The following is a 22,091-nucleotide window of genomic DNA, read 5'->3' on the forward strand; positions in this document are numbered from 1 at the left end:
CACTTCTATAAGGCAGAAGACCTTTTAAGACACAAATACTGTTCCAAGACTTCTACTCCAAGCTTCCAAGACTTCTACTTTAAGAACGTTCGGTGCTTTCCTTCTCCAAGTCAAGTATATTCACCCAATTGAGAGAGAATCAGAGGATCAAGTATTAGAGATCGAACCACATCGCATCAAATCAACTCCAACATCAACACCAACTCAAGTTCTACTCCACGAAACACGTTTCTCCGGAAACCTCGTGCGAACATGCACATCAAAATTTCGAAATCATGGTAGTGAGAATTCTCATCCCGTCGACCATCAAAGAGGAGTCTAATCCATTATAAAGCCATAACAAAAACAATAGCATGTTAAAGAAACCACAACAAAATCTAAATCGATGAACACTTTGTGTGAGTAATAAAAATTACATTTTTTACGAAGTGATATTTCTTTTTTTCCAAATCGTTAAAATAATAGCAAAAATAGTATATAAAACTAATTTATTAAGAATATGAGAATGTACCGCTAATTTATTAAGAATGTATGTATAAAATTATGAAAAGTAATTCAAAGATTTGAATAAAATTGAATATGTATAAAGTAACGAAAAACCATTCAAAGATTTGATTAAAATATATTAATAAAATAAAATTTAATAATATATGGATATTTAAAAGATAAATTTGGTAGAAAATCTGGATATTTAATTAAGGTGAGATTAATTCGAAAAGTGGTTAAACAGAATATAAACTAATAATAAAATATGGAGATTATGTTAACTACATGACCAAAATTAGGAAGACAATTGTTGTTAAAGAATATCAGCAATTAACCTATATACATAACTCGACCTTGTTTTGTATTCTACAATTACCTGCTATTTGTAGTTACATCAAGGGGACTGATAAAACTGACATCAACTACAAAATATTTTTATCTTCAACAATATTTGAATTGGTCAAACGTAGTTAACTCAGCGAAGGAAATTTTTTTACCTTGGATATATTCCACAAATTGTTGGAACGATGAATTTGATGGATTATGCGCCTCAAAATTTCGAAAATCATGGTAGTAAGAATTCTCATCTCATCGACCATCAAAGAGGAGCCTAATCCATTGTAAAGCCATAACAAAAACAATAGCTTGTTAAAGAAACCACAACAAAACCTAAGTCTGTGAATTTTGTGTGAGTAACAAAAGTTATGACCATTTTTTTACGAAGTAATATTTCTTTTTTCCAAATTGTTAAAACAATAGTAAAAATAAAAATAGAATATAAAACTAATTTATTAAAAATATGAGAATGTATGGATAAAATAAAATTTAATAATATATGAATATTCAAGTATAAATTTGACAGAAAAATTTGGATATTTAATTAATATGATATTAATTCGAAAAGTGATTAAACAGGATCTAAAATAATAATAAAATATGAAGATTATGTTAACTACATGAGCAAAATTAGGAGGGTAGTCGTTGTTGAGGAATATTAGCAATTACTCTATACATAACTTTTTTTATTCTACAATTACCTACCTGCTATTTTTAGTTTCATCATTTTGGGAAGGGATGGCAATGGGGTTGGGGCGGGCAGGGATGCACTCCACGTCCCCGTCCTCGTGGGAATTTTTAATACCCGCCTCTGCTCCATTTTCCGTTTTGGGAGTCGGGATCGGGGTCGGGGAATCCCCGTTTGGGATTCAGGTCCCCCCGTTTTGTATTTTATTATTTTATTATTTTTATTATTTAAAGTTAACTAAATTTAATATTTATATTGAAATTGTAAATTTTATATAAGAAATTAGTATTATAGTTACATTTAGTTGTTTAAATTAAATATTACATGTTTTCTTTTATTATAAATTAATAAAAATTAAATTTATTATATTATATTTTTAAAATTAAAAAAGAAAAAAAACTGAAATAGTATGTTTTTTTTATTATTAATAATAGTAGTAGTAGATATATATATATATATCAATTTAAAAAAATCGGGGCAGGGATGAGGATCAGGTTCGGGATCGGGGACGGGGCGGGGATCCCCTCCCCATCCCCACCTTGGGACCCGATTTAAATCTCCGGTTTGATCCCCGTCCCCGATCAAATCGGGGATTTCTCGCCCTGATCAGGTCGGGGACCCGACCCCTGAGGAATTTTGTCATCCCTAATTTTGGGGAACTCTGATAAAATTGATATCAACCACAAAATATCTTTATCTTCAACAATATTCGAATTGGCAGAACCAATCTGGTAAATTGTCAAATGAAATATAGTTAACTCAGCCGAGGGAAAAATTTTAGCTTGGATATATTCTACAAATTTTTGGAACGATGAATTTGATGGAATATGCGCCTTAAAATTTCGAAAATCGTGGTAGTGAGAATTCTCTTCCCATCGACCATCAAAGATGAGTCTAATCCGTTGTAAAGTCATAGCAACAGTAGCTTGTTAAAGAAACCACAACAAAACCTAAATCGATGAACATTTTGTGTGAGTAACAAAAGTTATGACCATTTTTTTACGAAGTGATATTTATTTTTTCCAAATTGTTAAAATAATAGTAAAAATAATATATAAAACTAATTTATTAAAAATATGAGAACGTGCTGCTAATTTATTAAGAATGTATGTATAAAATTATGAAAAACAATTCGATTTGAATAAAATTGAATACGAATAAAGTAATGAAAAACTATTCAAAGATTTGAATAAAATATATAGATAAAATAAAAGTTAATAATATATGAATATTTAAAATATAATTTGGTAGAAAATTTTGGATATTTAATTAAGATGAAATTAATTCGAAAATTGGTTAAACATAATCTAAAATAATAATAAAATATAAAGATTATGTTAACCATATGAGTAAAATTAGGAGAACACTTGTTCTTGAGGAATATCAGTATATTTTATATACATAACTTTTTTTATTATACAATTCCCTAGTATTTGTACTTTTATCAACTACTACTACTACAGACAAGGGCAAATCACGGATTTAAGAATTTGTGGCTATTTGCATGTTACTTGAGTTGCCATAAATCTTATTCCCGGACAGTTTTGCTATTTTTCAAAACGAAACCTTAAATTTTGCCATACGCTCAATTTCCCTAAAATTAACTCTAATATGCTCCTTTATGTTTAAGGACTTTTCAATTTTTTTTTTTAGTTTTTTTCTAAAAAATATAGAGAAGTAGAGAGAACAAAAGAGAAGGGAATGAGAGAGAGGAAGAGAGAGGACCAAGAGAGGAGGGAGAAAGAAGGAGATGAGAGAGATTAAAAATTGATTTTTTTTTAAACTCATCTTGGTACTTCAACCTTTCGTCAATTTTTTTCGAATTTAATGGTTTTATTAAAATTAGAGAGATTTTTTTAACTAATTCTTGAAAATCTATCAACTAAATTGATCAATTTAAAATTTAAAGGAAATGTTTAAAAAAGAAAATTTAAGAGACTAGATGTACCTATTCTTCAAAATTTAGAGAACAAAAATATATTTTTTCCTAATTATTATTGTTTCTAATTATTCAATTTTCTGTTAGATTAACACGTGAAGAGATATTTGATGCAAAGAATTTAGTGTTTATCCCAACCATTTTAATACTATTCTCTCCATTGGTGTTTAGACAAACATGTAATTAAAGTACTATTTTATATAGAAACTTCCTGCCATCTTAAAGTATGGTTGATTAATGTGAAGCATGAACAATTTTAGGTCAATGATCCTTGTACCTGGCGTTCGTTTCATTCTAGTCTTTATCTCTTGGCTTGTTCAATTTTAGACTTTGTAATTTTAATCAATCTTAAAATTAATCTTTAAAGTTAATTTGTTGTTGATTTTTTCTTTTAAAAAAATAATCTCTATTAGTATTTCTTATGCAAATTGTGAAACTATATTTAAATAACGTCTTATTTTCTATGAAATTATTATTATTATTACTATCACTTAACCAATTTTAATAAATAAAAAAAAAACTTTGGAGGGCTAAGTTTTAAATATATTGAAAGTATAAGGACTATGTTTAAAATTCATTAGAAATATAGGAATTAAAACTAGACAATTTATTATTAATATTATCATTTAACCAATTTCAATTAAAAAAAATTTTTTGAAGGGCTAACTTTTAAATATATTGAAAGCACAAGACTAAATTTAATATTTGTGGTTGACTACCACTATAGTGGATATTTAATTTAAGAATGTATTTGAAATACATTTTAATTTAAAAAAATAAGTCTTTTTGGAGGAAAATTGAGTAATTAACAACCACTCAAAATATTTTTTCAAGTGTATTTTAATCAATTTCATCAAAAGTGTTTAAATAAAAATGAGATTTTTGAAAAATATTTTTTTTCAAATCAATTTAAACAGACCTTAAAGTGCTACCCTCCATGAAATTAAACAACATTATTAATGAGATTAAACCACTACCATTATATTTATAGGTTGTATTTAATTTGAAATATTATGTGTAGAAGAGAGTTTGGAATATGATTTGATATCTTAGACTGCTGTATAATTAATTTGATATTTGAGGGGTATAATACTCTAATTTTTTTTTTAAAAAAAATATCGTGGCTTTTTAATAAAATTATAGATTATATATATAAATTATAGATGTATATCATTTAATTCACTGACGTTGATGAGGGGAAAAAAAAGATATTAGCATTTAAGTACATATAAGATCATAAATAAAAGTTTATTTGTTTTTGTAAAAAGTAAAGCATAAGTCAAATTGGAACTTGGAAGACGATTGTTAAAAAAAATTAATTAAATAAATAAATAAGTTGGAAGACAAATAATGATTTAAAAGGGAAAATATAATTTATACCCCTAAATTTATGATTGTATCAATTTAAACCTTAAAATGAAAGTCTATTAATTGAAACTCTAAATTTTGATTGTTGTATCAATTTAAACTTTGAATTTTGAGAATTGTGTCGCTTTAAATCTCAAACTAATCATTGTATCAATTTAAACTCTAAAAAATGTATCAATTTAAATCTTAAAACTTTCATTAATATTGATTCAAATCCTGAATTTTCATAATTATATCCAAATAAAACATAATGGAGAGTTTAAGTTAATACAATTATGAAAATTCTGTGTTTAAATTGATACATTTATAAAAGTTCAGAATTTGAACTGATACAATTATTAGTTGTGGAATTTAAATGGATACAATCTTAAAATTTAAGGTTTAAATTGATACAATTCAAAATTCATAATATAAATTGATATTTGCCCTAATTTAAAAATATATGACTGTCGTTGTTGTATGATTCTTTGAAAAATAATAATAAAACAATAATTTGTTGCAATGATATCCAAATTAATGAGAAAGTACTACCTCGGGACAAGGAGATTACAAAATGGTTAAATTATAAAAAATGTCCTTGAATTTTACATTTTGGGTAAAAAATGTTATTGAAATTTTAAAAAATGTCCTTAAATTTTTTATAAAAAAGTTCAAAAAATCCTTGCGGTAAGCTTTGGATGAAAACCGTTAAAGTTTTGTTTCAAAAATACCTCTGAACTTTCAAAAAGTTTAAAAAATACCCTTAACTTAATAAAAGTTAAAAAATACTCTAATCGTTAGTATTTGAACAAAAATCGTAATTCCTCGTGACAAAAATAACTTTAAAAATTAAAAAAATTAAAAATACTCCTACTAACCAATTTTTTTGAAGTTTTTTTTTTTTTTTTTATAAATTCGAAAAGAACCAATTTTAAAATAAATTATAGAGATATTTATATAGAATTTTAAAATAAACATACAAAGACGATAAATAGTCAAATAAAAAAGTATCAACCTAAATCATGTTTGTTTTTAGGAATTTAATATTTATTTTATTACTTAGATAGGTTATCGAGCAAAAGAAGCTGTCGGGATGTTTTAGATGCAATTCCAACTTGGAGCAATTAGTAAGCAATAGGAGGCAAAACGGTCAAATCGAGTAAGGGGAGGCACGTCGTTGCACAAGTACTACGACACTTGTGCCCCGCCCATTCATAGAGATAGTCTTCTCGGTAAACATTGCAGTCCTACCCTGCGATGCCGCATCGGTCTCCATTTGATACGCGTTCATGAAGAGGCACTCCTTCCAATATGCTCTCCAAGACGCTTCGTGAGGAGGCCTCTAGTGTCACAGTGTTTTGGTGTGTTTTGATTATTGAGAAAATTGGTGTAAGCTAAAAATTAGAAAATTAAGAGAAATATGAGAGTACCTATATGTACGATAAATATTCAAATACTTTTTTTATACGACTATTTATCGTTTTTGTTGTTTCAAGAGGAGATTTTGATTTTGGAACTTTGTTAAATTTTGTGGTATTTTATGTTTTAACTTAAAACTTTTGTTTTTATTTTGGTGGTTGAGAATATTGGTGTAAGCTAAAAATTGAAAAAAATAAGATAAACATGAGAATATCTATATGAAAAAAGTGAGAATATCTATATAATTTATTTTAAAATTGGGTTTTTCAAACTTAAAAAAACTTCAAACAAATTGATCAGTAAAAGTATTTTTTTTTATTTTTAAAGTCATTTTTATCATGAAGAATTAACGATTTTTGTTCAAATAGTAACTGTGAAAGTATTTCTGAACTTTTATTAAGTTAAAAGTATTTTTCAAACATTTTAAAAGTTTAAGGGTATTTTTGAAATAAATTTTAATGGTTTCCATACAAAATTAATGATAAAGGTATTGTTTGAACTTTTTTTTATAGTTTAAGATATTTTTGAAACTTTTAAAATTTGAGGGATATTTTTGACATAAAATATAAAATTCAAGGACATTTGTTATAATTTAACCTTACAAAATCTACACTAGTGCATCGGAAAAATAAAATTCTTTTTACATGGTCAGACGAGGATACGGTCATAGTCTTTTGTCTGATTCTCTTTTACAAGCTTTTTTATTTATTTAAGCTCTTCTTAAAAAAAAAAAAAAAAAAAAGCTCTTTTGTTTTTTTTCAAAATATAATATTTTTATGTTAAAATATCATTTTAGTCCTATGCTTTAAAATTTAACTAATTTTAATCTCTATATTTTCAATTGATAATGTATTTTTAATAAATTTTAAAATTAGTCCCCAATACTAATTTACCGATAATATAAAAAAAAATTGTTATCGATTAACATATTTACTATAATTTTTTAAAATATATTCGTTTACTATATCTTTTTTATGAAAATTAGTGTCGTTGTTTAACCAATTTCGGTAAAAATAATTTAAAAAGAATTAAATTTAAGATTTATTAAAAATACATTGAATTTCAATTGATAGAGATTACAATTAAATAAACTTCAAAGTATAGGAACCAAAATGGTAGTTTAATCTATTATTATTCATTAATAATATGATAAATAAATTATCATAATTAAGATTATTATTATTTATACTTTACCAACTGAATTATATTTAGATTTGAGATGTAATTATCTATTGTTAACCAATTAAAATGTTCAATAATATTGATTACAATTTATTGATTAAGATATATTAATAAAAGTTTATAGGGTAACCTATTTAATAGGAGTATACCAAGTTGGATTAAGTTAGGTTAGGAAATTTTTGGACCAATTCGAAAATTCAAGGTGATGTTATTTATTAAAAAAAAAATAATAATTGAACAGGGGGTAACAACCCAATTACCCTCCTATTTTCAAGTTGAGTTGTCAGGTTGTTCATTTTTTTTTCCACAAAGAATCAACAAAAAGAGCTAACACAAAATATAAATTTGTATCTAATTCCTAATCCAAAATACAATCAGATCAACAATATTTTAGAGAACTACATATCATAGAAGAGAATAACAATATATCACTAACAAAAATCACAAAATCAAAGCTTTATTTTAAAGAAAGAAAGAAAAAAAATGCACAAACAGATTTGAACGGTGACAATAATGATGAACATATCTAAATGAAGAAAACTACTAATATTAATAGTGAGCGTGAGTGATCACTACAAGAATTTTGGGCTTTAATGTCGGTTGAAAAAGGTGAAATCGGATGTATAATGTCGTTTAAAAAAAAAGATCTTTAATGTCGATTTTAAACCGACATTGAAGATGGGCTACAATGTTGGTTCAAAACCGACATTAAAGGCCCTTTTTTTTTAAAAAAAAAACTTTATTAAAAAATATCTTCTCCATTTCATACCAAATCTTCTCTCTCCTTTCACTTCTCTCTTACCAAACCCTCTTTTCTCTTCTTAGCTTGTCGTTCACATCACTTCCGATCGTCGTCGTCACCAGTGTTGCTTGGATCTTCATTGTCGTGGGCTTCTTCCGGTGGTGGGTCATCGTCGTGGGTGTTCTCTGGTTGTTTTTCGTCGGCGTGTGGGTGTTCTTCGTCGGTGCGTGGGTGTTCTTCGTCGGTGCGTGGGTGTTCTTCAGGTATTCTCCGGTTGGTTTTCGTCGTCGCGTGGGCGTTATTCTTCCAGTGATTGTTCGTCGTGGTTGTTCTTCCGGTGGGTTAGCTCACCGTTCTCCAGCTGGCTCCGGTCGTAGAGGTGGGTCACCGACATGGATCTATAGATTTAGTTGTGAGTTTTTTTCCAATCCGGTCGTCTATTTGCCCGATCTATTCATGGGTCTTCCGATCCGGTCGTCGGCATTATAATTTTTTCAGATCTGCCAACTCAACTCTGTTCGCAAGGTCCAGTGCTCGCCGGTGTTCCAATCTTCGAGCTCCGGTTCGGATCTCTTCAAGCTTGTGGATTGTTTAAGTTGTTTGCTTGGAAAGGTAAAAATTTATTTTCATATGAATTTTCAATTTAGTAATTTAAAGTTATTTCATTAATTTTATTTTTATTTTAATGATTAAACTTATTGAAATTTTGAAATGTTGGAATTAAATTAGTTGAAGAATATATACTTGGTTGGTAGTCTTGCTTGGTGTAGTTTAAGTGTATATCAAAATCCCTTTCTTTTAATTATATATAAACTAATTTGGTCTTACTTGGTTGATTAAGTTTGATTGGTGTGGTTCAAGTGTTATTTCATTAATTTTATGTTTTGTTCCAATGATTAAGTTTCTTGAAATTTGTTAATGTTGGAATGAAATTAGTTCAAAAATATATACTCGATTGATAGTCTTGCTTGGTGTGGTTCAAGTGTATATCAAAATCCTTTTCTTTCAATTATATATAAACTAATTTGGTCTTACTTGGTTGATTAAGTTTGATTGGTGTGGTTCAAGTGTTATTTCATTAATTTTATGTTTTGTTCCAATGTTATCTAACCATGATATGTTTATTGGAAGATTTATGTATAATTTTTTTGTTTATGGGGTATTTGGTGTAAGTATTCATGGAAGTACCAATTGATATTTGTGAATAAGAGAAATGATTATTAATATTATAGAAGTAGTTGATAATTATAATTATTGTTCTATGAAAGTGTGTTATCGATATACAAATGTTGGTTAGTGTGCTTATTTCATATTTGATGAGTACTTATAGAATGGATTGGAAATTTTAATTCTTGTTTGTAGATAAATTATTATAGAAGTGTGTTTCATTGCAGGTAACTTTGTATTTAGTTTTATGGTAGAGTGTATTGTTCTATCTATTGTTATATTTCAGGTTTGAGTTTAGTGAATTCATAGGTGGAAAACAAATATTGTTGGCTTGCCATGCAGAATATAACAGGCACGCACTACAATGAACAATTTTTTATATTTTTTTTAATAAAAAACAATGACGGACATTTTCTGACCCAACACGAGATATATAATGTCGTTTTTAACTTTTTGACTGATATTAAAAATGGATTCGACAACGGAATTTAAAAAAAAACGAACAATAATTGAAAAAATGGACATGGATTCTAGGCTTCAATTTCAATTTAAAATCAATATTAAAAGGCTTTAATGTCAGTTGACAACCGATATTAAAGGGCTTTAATGTCAGTTGTAACCGACATTAAAGATAGTGTTATTAAAGCCCTTTAATGTCGGTTTTAAACTGACATTGTACACCCTCTTCAATGTCGGTTTAAAACCGACATTAAAGACAACCGACATTAAAGGGCTTTAATAAACTATCTTTAATGACGGTTTAAAACCGACATTAAAGCCCAAAATTCTTGTAGTGGATGGACAACAAGTCGTGGCGGATCCAAAAATTTTATTGATGGGAGGTTTTATATAATTTAGTAAAACTAAATATAATGAGTGGGATTTGAATCTAGGTTTTAAAGAGACTATTAGGCATATTTACCATTACGCTAGTTAATGGTTTTGATACTTTGTTAATTATATATATATATAAAATTGAGAGGAACTCGAACCTCTAGATCCATACTAAATTTGTTTCTAACGACAATTAGATGTGATAGATCCGAATCGGAGTATTGATTCTCCAAAAAAACCAATCGAACCCAAACCCAAAAAAATATAACTCTATCCAACCTAAACAATTTCAGCTGGCCGGTTGTCCACGTTTTTCAACTTTCTGAGTTATTTGACCCCTACTATTTACACTTGAACAAGCCATAAAAGAAACTAACCTTGTTGAAAATAAATTAGATTTTATTAATTGTCAAGCCACTGAGTTTTGTATCAAATTATGTTAATAGAGTAATAATTTAATAATACCTAACATTTTTCATCAACCATTAAAAAAAAAAAAAATCAAATTTTCTCATTGAAATTTGAATTAGCCGAAAAAGCTAAGAATGGTTAAAGTTAAAAGACGTCTAACTTGAGATTTTATTTTATAAGATTTAGTACATGCTTGAGAATAATTTTTAAATAGATATTTATAAACAGTTTTGTGATATTCAAAACAACTTCAAAACATTATAATAGATTGAGAGACTCCAAAATCGAATGCATGAATTATCTATAAATCAATTATTTAAATCACTTTTTTCATATTTGAAATCCTTCCAAAACACATTTTTAATCACTCAAAAATCAATTCAATATTTAATTTAGTATGTTCATCTCTTTTTCATATTATTAAAATTGATTTTGAATAGTTAAATTTTCACCCCTAAAATATGGTAGTAGTTGCAATTCCACCATCAAATTTTCAATTTTAAAAATTAGACCTTTAAACTTTTATAAGTATTAAAATTGGACCCTCAAGCTTATAATAATTATAGAAATTAAACTCACAAACAATACAAATTGAACTTTTAAACTCATACAAATGTTATAATTTATACAACTATGTGTGTTTGAAGGTCCAATGACCAAATTTTAATATTTAAATAATTTTGAAGGTCCAATTTTTACACTTCTCATATTTTTAAAATTGAAAGTTTGATAGTGTAATTGTACTTACTACCATACTTTAGGGGTTTTGTCTTTTTTTTTTTTTTTCTTGCAATTAGCCAATTATATATTTTAAAGGCTATAGAGTATAGTAGTTGCATGAAAAGTATAAAAAAAAAAAAAATAATAAATAAAAAAAACCCCACCCTACTCTACCTCTCATCATGAATTTATAAAAAAAATTGACATAATCTCCCTCTTTAGCCGTAACTGGTCCAACTAATCCTTTACCAATTGTAGCAGTACGCATTAAGCATTCCCAAAACGTAACACAAATATTCCGAATTCTCTTCTTTCGAATTCTTTTTCTTTATTTATTTATTTTTCACTTCTATCCCAAGTTACTATTTTTCTTTTTCATTTCTCATTTCTCATTTCTTATATATATATATATGTGTACAGAGATCTCCACTATTCTCCTTCTATAAGAACAACCCATATCACAATTTTTGCTTCCCAAGTTTCAAATATCATAGCTCTAATTCCTTCCTTCAACAAAACATGCCTCACAAATCTCCCATTTCCAGTTTCTTCTTCTTCTTCCTCCTCCTCTTGATTACATTCTCCGCCACCACCGCCGCCGGGAAACACCGATCTCGCCGCCCCTGCCGTCGGCTAGTGTTCTACTTCCACGACATCCTCTACAACGGGCAGAACGCAAAGAACGCAACCGCCGCCATCGTCGGAGCTCCGGCGTGGGGAAACACGACGATTCTAGCCGGACAGAACCACTTCGGTAACGTGGTGGTGTTCGACGATCCAATCACACTCGACAACAACCTCCACGCGACGCCGGTGGGGCGGGCGCAGGGATTCTACATTTACGACAGAAAGGAAATCTTCACGGCGTGGCTTGGATTCTCGTTCGTGTTCAACTCGACGGAACACAGAGGGAGTTTGAACTTCGCCGGCGCGGATCCGTTGATGAATAAGACGAGAGACGTTTCGGTGATCGGAGGGACGGGAGATTTCTTCATGGCGAGAGGGATTGCGACTCTGTCAACGGATTCGTTTGAAGGGGAAGTTTATTTTAGGCTTCGAGCGGATATTAAACTGTATGAATGTTGGTGATTTTGATTTTGGGGGATCTTTCTTTTTCTTTCTGTTAAGTCCTTTTTTTTTTCCTTTTCTTCTCAAATCCAAACCTGTTGCTTTTTTATTTGATTCTCTGTCCAATGTAAGGAAAAGAAAATGGTAATGCAATAAATTGATTGGATCAGTCTTATGAACATTTAAAATTTCAATTTCGTCCTCATTTTTTGTATTTATTTTTTCCGAAATGTCGTTGTTATCCCAACTACCTTTTATTACATGGTTAAAAAAAGTCTTAAAATATAGCCAAATGAGTTAAGTGGATTGACATGCACTCTTATACAAGAGATTGAAATTCAATCCCCCACTCCGATAATTCTTATACTAAGAAGAAGTTTGAAAATATATAATTTTAGGAGTTCCAACATAAAAAACTAAAAATACGTCCAAACATTTCATTTTTTACAAAGAAAAAGACCTATTTGTCTCTCTATTTTTACCGATACCAATAGCTATTTACAATTTAGCTCTCATCTATGTTATATATATATATTCTCTCTCCCCATGCTTCAAGGTCATTACTTCTTCATGTCTCTCTTTTCTCCTTCCCTCTCTTTCCCTTTTCTCCTTCCGATAGTGTGAGTTGCAGGTGGGAGACGAACAACTAAAGCAATCACGGGACGACATGAATGGCGATGGCGGACTCAAAGCGAACGAATAGTAATGATGGACTTTGAGCAGACGAATGACAATGGCAGACTCGGAGCAAATGAACGACGACAACGGGCTCAGAATAGACGAACAACGGACTCTGAGCGGACGACAAACAGATGAACAGCGCAGCTGATTCAACTTTTAGTTTTATTTTTTCTATTTCTTATATACTGTGATATATATATATATATATATATATATATATATATATATATATATATATATTTTATATTAGTTTTTGTAAGAAATTTGATATATATTGTAATATATGTATTAGTTTATTTGATATAAATAAGAGTTTTTTTTAGACTTCATGTATCATGATATTTACAAATTTTGATTGTTGTGATTTTTTACTACCTAAATAGTATATATGATTATATACGGTGGTATATTTCATGTATGAGTTTATATTGTGATTTATGTCAAGCAATGAGTCAATCTCTAATTTATAAACTTTGGTATATTTCATATATTTGTTAAAATATTTTCAAATACCTAACAAAATATTAAAACATATTTGAAATAATCATAAATTTGTAAAAAAAAACAATAAGTTGATACATGAAAATCAATGTAAAAAATAAATTTTCATTAAATGCATTTTTTTCCAAAATGAAAAATGAAAAAAAAAATTCAATGCATTTTCTATCTCCAATTAAAAATGGAGAAAATTAAACTAAATGTATTTTCTCTCTCCATAATAAGTATATTTTCTCTCTCCATCATTAAGGTGGCTTCGTAAATAGGAATATATATATATATATATATGAGATATAAATAAATGAAAAAAAGGTAAAACAGTCCAAAAAAACACTAAAAAACTTTTTTTGAAAAAATCAAATTTAAAGATATTTATGAAAATATATGACCAAAGATGGTTTTTTTAATATATAAAAATCCCATTTTTTTTATAACTAAAGTAAATTTTTGGCCCTTAAAAGTTTGAGGTGAGTGTTTATTTGGTAGAAAACAATCACTTGGACATTTGGTTAGAGAGTTTACGGCATTCAAAACTTATGTTATTACACAGGTTTTAAAACTTTGCCTAGAAATAACTTATCCATAGGCATCCTCATTTCCACATATAAGATTTTCTTTTTCCATCCAAAACTTGGGTTTTCTCATTCCCACTTATTTTCATTTTTATTTTATATATAATTTCATTTTGAATATAATTAATTAAAATATTAATTTAACAAAATTAATATAATTATTTGTTTTAATAAATCAAGAGAAAATGTCAAAAATCGAAAAAAAAAATACAAACTTTTTACATACTATGGCAAAAAATCATATCAATAGATATTTTTTACAAAAAATTCAAAACTACCCTTGATTTCCTACGGTGATTCTTCTGCTTCTTTTGCTTCTTCTGCTGCTTCTGCTTCTTCTGCTTCTTCTGTTGTTTCTACTTCTTTTGCTGCTTCTGCTTCTTCTGCTGCTTCTCCTCCTCCTCCTCTTTTTTCGCTTCATTTTCATTCAATTCCAAAGCAATTTCGTTCAAATCCAATCATTCGCCGATTTCAATTCATTTTCTTCTTCTTCGTTGATTGATTTCATTGTTCTTCACCACACAGCTCAGAGGTTTTCATTCTTCTTTGTCAATTCCATCAATCACACAATTACGATTCTTCTTCTCCTTCTTTTGTTGCCTTGTAATATCGCAATCCTTCTTCTTCGAATTTCAGTATTCTCTTCACTCTAATGTTTTATTCTGCAAAAATATATATATATATATATTAAAAAAACAGAGAAAATAACTGTTCTTATATGCCCCAATTCATAAATCAAGTTATGGAACTTTTCCTCACAATTCCAACAAGTTGTTGTATACAACACTGCGAAGCTATTTTGGAAGTCAGTTAGTCAAAAATTCGAAATTAGTACGTGTTGTTCATCTTAGGGAGGATTAGATCGAAAGGGGTGATATAGATAAAGATAGTGTTCTATCTCTGTCTATCTCAGATAGACTGAGATAGACACATATCTTTATCTATCAAAGATGGAGAAAGATAGAACTCTATCTTTGATTGATTTTCATTCGATTTATAATAGCTTATATGGTTGGAACATCGGATTCTTAAAATTTTAAACACGATCAACATCTTATTCAACTGAAAGTGCATAAATGATTGATGATGTATAGTATTATTATTTGTCTATCTCAAATAGACAAATATAGATGCCTATCTTTGTCTATCTGTGATAGACAAATATAGACGCCTATGTCATAGACAGAGATAAATGCTTATATTTGTCTATCAGGGATAGACAAAGATAGAACTCTATCTTTGATTGATCTTCACTTGAGAGTTCCAAAAGAGGCAAGTATGTTGAAAAGTAGTTTTTTATTTTTTATTGTTTATGTTGAAAAGTAGTCATTTGTCTCATAAAGTTGAGCTCGTAAGTAATTTTTTTTGTCTCATGAAGTAACTTCACAAGACAAATTTACAACATTATGAGACAAACGAGATAGTTTGTCATTTGTCTTGTGAAGTTACTTCACAGACAAAAGACAGAAATGAACTCAACTTTACGAGACGAAAGACTGACTTTTGTCTCTCATAAAGTTGAGCTCATTTCTGTCTTTTGTCTCGTGAAGTAACTTCGAGTCAATTTATTCATTTTTACTATACGTATTTATTTTCTTCATAATATTGTAAGTTTGTCTTGTGAAGTTACTTCATGAAACGTCTCGTGAAATAACTTTACAGTACAAAAGACAGAAATGAAAGGAAAATGGCAAAAACCACCCTTGAACTATGGAATTGTTTACAATCACACCCCTGAACTTTCAATGTGATCATTACCCTCTTGTAATTTCAAAATAGTTGTAGTTAGGCCCTTTTATTAAATTAAATAAAAGGACCTAACAACCATTTTGTCCTCAACTCAAAGTTATCAATAATAGATCCACTTAACTAAACAAATATAGAAATATAGAGCAGATATTAATGTTTACCATTGATATCACTGTCTATCTCAGATAGACAGAGATAGAATACTATCTCTGTCCTTTCAGATAGATAATGATTAAAATTCATCACTGTCTATCTCAATTCAAAATTATCAATAATAGATCCACTCAACTAAATAGATATAGAAATATAGAGTGCAAACGATATAGGAACTATAGAAATAGATATTAGTGTTTACCTATCATTGTCTAAGATAGACAAAGATAGTGCTCTATTTCTGTCTATCTTAATTCAAATGTATCAAAAATAGATGTATTGATGTTAAAGTTTTTTTATAAAGTTCTTAAGATAGATAGTTAACATACGAGTACGTTATTAGAATAAAAACAGATATTAGTGTTTACTATATAGAAACAAATATAGAGTGCAAACCATATAGAAACTATAGAAACAAATATAGTGTTTACTATATAGAAACGATAGATAGTTATCGTGCACTATTTGATGAAGAAGAAGACGTTGGAAGAAGACGTGGGAAGAGGATGGGTATCGGGCGTGAGTGTGGATATCGGGCCGGTTGATGGGTAATCTGATTAATCGTAATAAATCGGATAGTTATCTTTATGGGCTGTGGATACTTTGGTATTTCACTATCGTGGTTGGGCTTTTCTTCGATCGTTTTGGGTTGGGTTCAAATTTTGCTATTCATGTAAATATTCTTGACTTTTTTATTACATTTGAAAAGACCCCATAAATCAATAATAATTCATTAAAATATTTACTTAATTTATTTTTACTAATAAAAGTTTATTAAAGGAATGAAATTACTTATTTATATAAATTGTTAAATAATTAGATAGCAATATCTTAAATAAATTAATTAGTAAACTAGGATTAGTTAAATTTAATTAGTACAAAAGTTCATTTTTAAATAATAATAATTGATTAATTAACTTTTCTTTTATAATCAAACAATTATTTATTGAGATAAATTTTAATTTGATCCTTCACAATGAATATATGATCATTATTGATTATTTATAATCATTCAATTATTTATTGTGATTGATTTTTATTACTTCATTTATTATTAATATCATTTTTATCAAACTTCTTTTTAGTATTCTTTATTAATATTCTTTATTAACATATAATTTTTTTTAATCTATTTTTTCACTTTTTATATAATTTATTGTTGATTAAAATATATTTTTTTATATTATTTAATTAAAATTAAAATTCCTAATGTTGAACTTAATTAATTAAAAAGATTATGTATTAGATTATAATTAACTGACATTCATTAAATATATTAAATGACTAATTTTAATTATAAATTACATAACTTTTAAATATTTATATTAAAATTATTATTGAATCTCAATCAATTAATTTGTTTAAATATATTGAATGATATTTATTATTTAATCAACTAATCTATTAAAATTATATAAGACTATCATGCTTAATTTCATAAATTAAATATAAACATAATTTTTGTTTATAAGATTCTGATATCATTTCTCATACACAATCAAACACAGTCATATTTGATTCTCAGGCATCCTCGATTTCCTAGCATGTATAGAACCTTAAACCAAACGGCCCCTTAGTGTCCAAAGTTTGGAATATAGTTCTAAGTGGTTCATCCGACTCATTTAATTGGTAGTTGACTAATTAATAGATTGAAATTTTCTAATTGTACATGTTGGTTTGGAAAAATATTTAATTTGATCGGTTGACTTTAAACTATTTTTCAAACTTCAAGGATTAAAGTGTACCTTTTGAATCTTTAAGGACCAAATAGACACTGACCCTAAACTTCATGATATTTTTCTCAAATAAAAAATTATTCACGTGGAAAATATTAATTTAATAATTAGGTGGGTGCATATAGATGAGTTTTTTTTTTTTTTTTTTTGGTCTTTTCACTTTATTATATATATATATAAAAATGAAAGAGAGAGGTTGACAAAGATTTGAAAAATATTAGATCGTGATCCAATAGCAAGAAATTATGATATGGAGTTTGACTGGTGGATGGTCTTTTTTTTTTTTTTTAATTTTAATATTAACATAAATAAATTAAGCCTATATAGAGATGGGAGTTAGAGGAATGGTTGAGCAACTGTATAGATAAAAGAAGTCAAACATCAAACAACAACGTACACCACTATGATGACAACTACGACAACAAATAGTATTGCGTGACAAAAATAAGCAATGGGTGTGACCTAATGTGCCAAAAATTGCGTTACATACGTCTAAGCTTAGCTCTCAACTTTTAGGTTTATAAAAAGTATTTAATAACTTCTTCAACTTTCCATTTGTGTAAGCAAATCCTAAACTTTAAAAGATATAAGCTAAAACATATATATAATGTTCTTAAGATTGATATCATAAATCTCGTGGATTCCGTAGTTTGTAGTTGTAAAATACAAATAATTTATTTATTTAATAAAATATGAAGTGTTTTATTTTACATTTAATAGTATTAACCCACAAAATCAATAAACTAACATCCAAGATTATTTTATGTAGCTTAAACATGTATGAAGAGACATACAGGTAGATCATGTTTAAATGATAACCTAAATGATCTATCGTAGATAAATAAAACTGGGTACCTTATCCTAGTGACACTATGAACGACCCGCTTTGTAGATATTACAATTGTTGTAAAGTTCTACAAATGATCTGATCCTGATCATTCATGTAGAGACATGTGAGTGAAGGTGTTCTATACAAAAGGGTTTGTATAAGACCGGACCATGAAATGAAGAGTCTCATTATATAATGTTGTTAATAATAGAGATTTACATTTCACCAGGATGACCATAGGTGACATGATCTGAATCCTGAGTGAGTTGTGAACTCTTGTCTATGAAGGCAGTCCTTTGATTTGCATGAGTGAAAGTGGTTAGATCGTCGACTCAATATGTCTACCGTTTTGGGGATTCGTCTGATTTGGGAGCTGGAAACACAATTACACAAGACAAAATTCACCCATTCCCTAATGTCGGGATAAGTAGATAAATTATTTCCTTAAGGGCTGATTGAAGGGCTTGAACAATGTGGCGTCATACCTTCTTTTGGCATGAGAGGGGTTTGGCCATAATTGGACTATGACTTATTGTTCATTAGAGGGATTAGTGGTACTTAAGTAGTTAGATGTAACTATAGGGGCAAACCAATAATTTTGGTCTAGTTGTACTTACAAGTAATTTGTGAAGGGTCATTCCACTATTAACTGGTTATATCCAATGGTCACAGAAATATATAATGTGAAGAGTATAGTTGTCAATCTTTAGTGGAGTGACCGAAAGTTAATGGATATTGAGTAATTTAATTAAATGAGTCATTGCTTCAATCTACAGGTTCATAAGGTCCCCTCTGTAGCTCAGCTGGTATTATTGAGAATTAATTTTGGATTAATTTGAATTGTTCAAATTAATTAAGAGATTGATTATATATGATATAATCAATTTTAGTTAATTATATGTGATATAATTAATATAATGTATTCGATACGTTATAATATAAAGTTTATTTTGAGAGGAATTAAATATTTAAATATGATTCAAAATACTAATTATATAGATTGGATTCATATAATTAAATTTAATATAAATTTGATTTATATTAAATACCATGATTGATTGAGAGAATTTAAACTATAGATTATATTGTATTTGATACAATATAAAAACTATAAGTTATGTGTTATATTCGATATAACATATAGTTTAATATATAATATACGATAAACATATATATATATATATATATATATATATATATATATATATATATATATTAAAATTCTTTAAATTAAATTTTGAAATTAATTTAGGAGGGAGTTATAACTTACTTCTATTTTCTCTCCTCATAAAATCGTGGAAGTGGGAGTTGGTTTTACGTTTCTCTTACATCTTCTTCACAGAAGATAATCACAGAAGGTGTCTATGTGTGAAAAATCTCTCCCAATGTAACTCTCCCAGAAAATTCTTCTCTCAGAAAAATTATTCCTCCCTCATCCAAAATCAACAAAGCCCAAACTCCTATAATTCTCAATCCCTAAGAAGAATACAGAAGGCTCAGTGGTAGTGGTGTCCAACCAAATAGTGATTTGGTTTTGCTGTGATTTTTGTATCTATTCATTTTTTAAGAGTTCATGATCGTATTGAGGAGGATTATCATGAAGAATTGGTTCTTCAACGATTAGTATAATTCTAACCCTAATCTCTCTTTTCGGTTTAATTCTAAAAGCATGTTGTAAAATTTCTTTGATATGCATGATGTTCTTTTGTAATTTTAATTCTCTGCAAAAAATTTAAAATTAGGACGATTCACACTTTCTCATCGAACCTCACAGTCCTTCACCTTGAACTTTATACTTTGTGTAAAAAATACCCCTAAACTTTTCAAAAGTTTCCAAAATACCTTCAAACTTTCAAAAAAAAAGTTTAAAAAAAATACTTCTACCGATAGTTTTGGATGGAAATAATTAGTGTTTTGTTTAAAAAATACCCTTTAAACTTTGAAAAAAAGTTTAAAAAATATTCTTAATATTAGTATATGAACAAAATCTATTAATACCCCATTGCAAAAATATCTCTAAACTTTTAAAAGTTGCATTAGTACCCTTACCTTTTAAATAAAAGTTAGAAAATGTTTTTACTGTTAATGTACATTCCCATCACCTTCTCTTCTATTCCCACTCTCTCTCCTACTTTAACCTATGACTTAATACACTTCTCTCTATTTTCTCCCTTTTTCAATACCCTCGTATTTCCCTTCTTGGGGACTTATCTAAAAAAAAAATCTTCAATTAAGATATATAAAAAACTATAACTAGAAGACAGAGAGTAATGGAACCACCAAAGGTCCTTAAGACATGAATGTTTTGACAAAGTTGTACAATAGTTGTTGAATATGTGTTATATAGCCAAATATGTTCTTTTTGTATTTGGTTATTTATCGTTTTAGTGAGTTTTAAGGGGAATCTTAATTTCGGGATTTTGTGAGATTTTATGAAATTTTATGCTTCAACTTGAAGTTTTAACTTATGTTTGGTTGCTGAGAAAATTGGTGTAAGAATTGGACAAATGGAAGAGAAATGAGAGTGTATCAATATATAAAAAAAAAAAAAAAACAAAAAAGAAAGAAAGAAAGAAGAAGAATAAGAAGACGAAGAAAAAGAGAGTGTTTATATATTTTTTAAAATTAGTTATTTTCAACTCAAAACCAATAAATTAATCACCATGCTTCAAGGTTAAATGTGTTAATATAACTTCTGAAAGTTTAGAAATATTTTTTCAACAAGGTATTAACAATTTCCCTCCATATATTAATGACTAGAATATTTTTTAGACTTTCTTAAAGTTAGGGGTACTATTAAGACTTTTAAATATTCAAGGGTATTTTTGAAACAAAGGTAATACTAATTTCCATCCAAAACTAATGTCAATGGTATTTTTGAAAGTTTTGAGATATTTTTTCAACAAGGTATTAACAATTTCCCTCTATATAATAACGACTAGGATAGTTTGATGGACAGAAGATGATAGCAACTAATGGTCACGAACGGCAGTCATCAGAAAATTGAACTTGCAGGAAAAAAAACTCGTTACAGGTTGAGTCGCGGATCTCACACTCTTTAAGACGTTTCACGACAAATGTGCTATTTTCTTCTTCTTAATTCTAGGCCGTTACTATGTTTAATGTGTTTATTTAATGATTTTATAGGTATCGAGTATCTTGGAGGTAGAATCAGTCGATGTGAGCTGTTTGAGTTAATTTGGAGCAATTAGGAGCTAATTTGAGCAATCGGATTTCAAAATGATGTGAAATGATGAAAATGCCCTTGGATGGAGCGTTGCAACAATGCAAGACAGTAGCCTCCATAATGCTGAAAAACAGGGCAGCGTTGCAATGCTACATGTAACGTTGCAAAGCTTTGAGTTTTGACGGAGGCACATGCGAGGCCTTGCAGCATTGCAACGTTGCGACTGTTGTATAAAACGTTTCTTCTTCATTTTAGGGTAGAAGATCATCAAATAATCGACCTCTCAGTTGGCTTCTATGCCAATTTTCTCATCTTCTCACCTCTTCACTTGTATTTTTCGTCATTTT

At 28.4% G+C, this 22,091-nt stretch overlaps 1 protein-coding gene across 1 annotated transcript; it reads left to right on the plus strand.

The window, feature by feature from the left end:
- Positions 1-11,682: 11,682 nt before the first annotated feature.
- LOC120090872 (dirigent protein-like) lies at positions 11,683-12,533 on the plus strand. The gene has a single exon (XM_039048574.2). It carries the CDS (start codon positions 11,791-11,793, stop codon positions 12,358-12,360), a length of 570 nt encoding a protein of 189 aa, XP_038904502.1. The 5' UTR covers positions 11,683-11,790; the 3' UTR covers positions 12,361-12,533.
- The last annotated feature ends 9,558 nt before the right edge of the window (positions 12,534-22,091 follow it).

Source organism: Benincasa hispida, chromosome 1 (genome assembly GCF_027475165.1).
Source record: "Benincasa hispida cultivar pf3 chromosome 1, pf3_genome.v1.1, whole genome shotgun sequence".
Taxonomy (NCBI): domain Eukaryota; kingdom Viridiplantae; phylum Streptophyta; class Magnoliopsida; order Cucurbitales; family Cucurbitaceae; genus Benincasa; species Benincasa hispida.

Excerpts from the sequence above, each read along its gene's own strand:
- LOC120090872 (XM_039048574.2), top strand. The coding sequence starts at position 11,791 with ATGCCTCACAAATCTCCCATTTCCAGTTTCTTCTTCTTCTTCCTCCTC.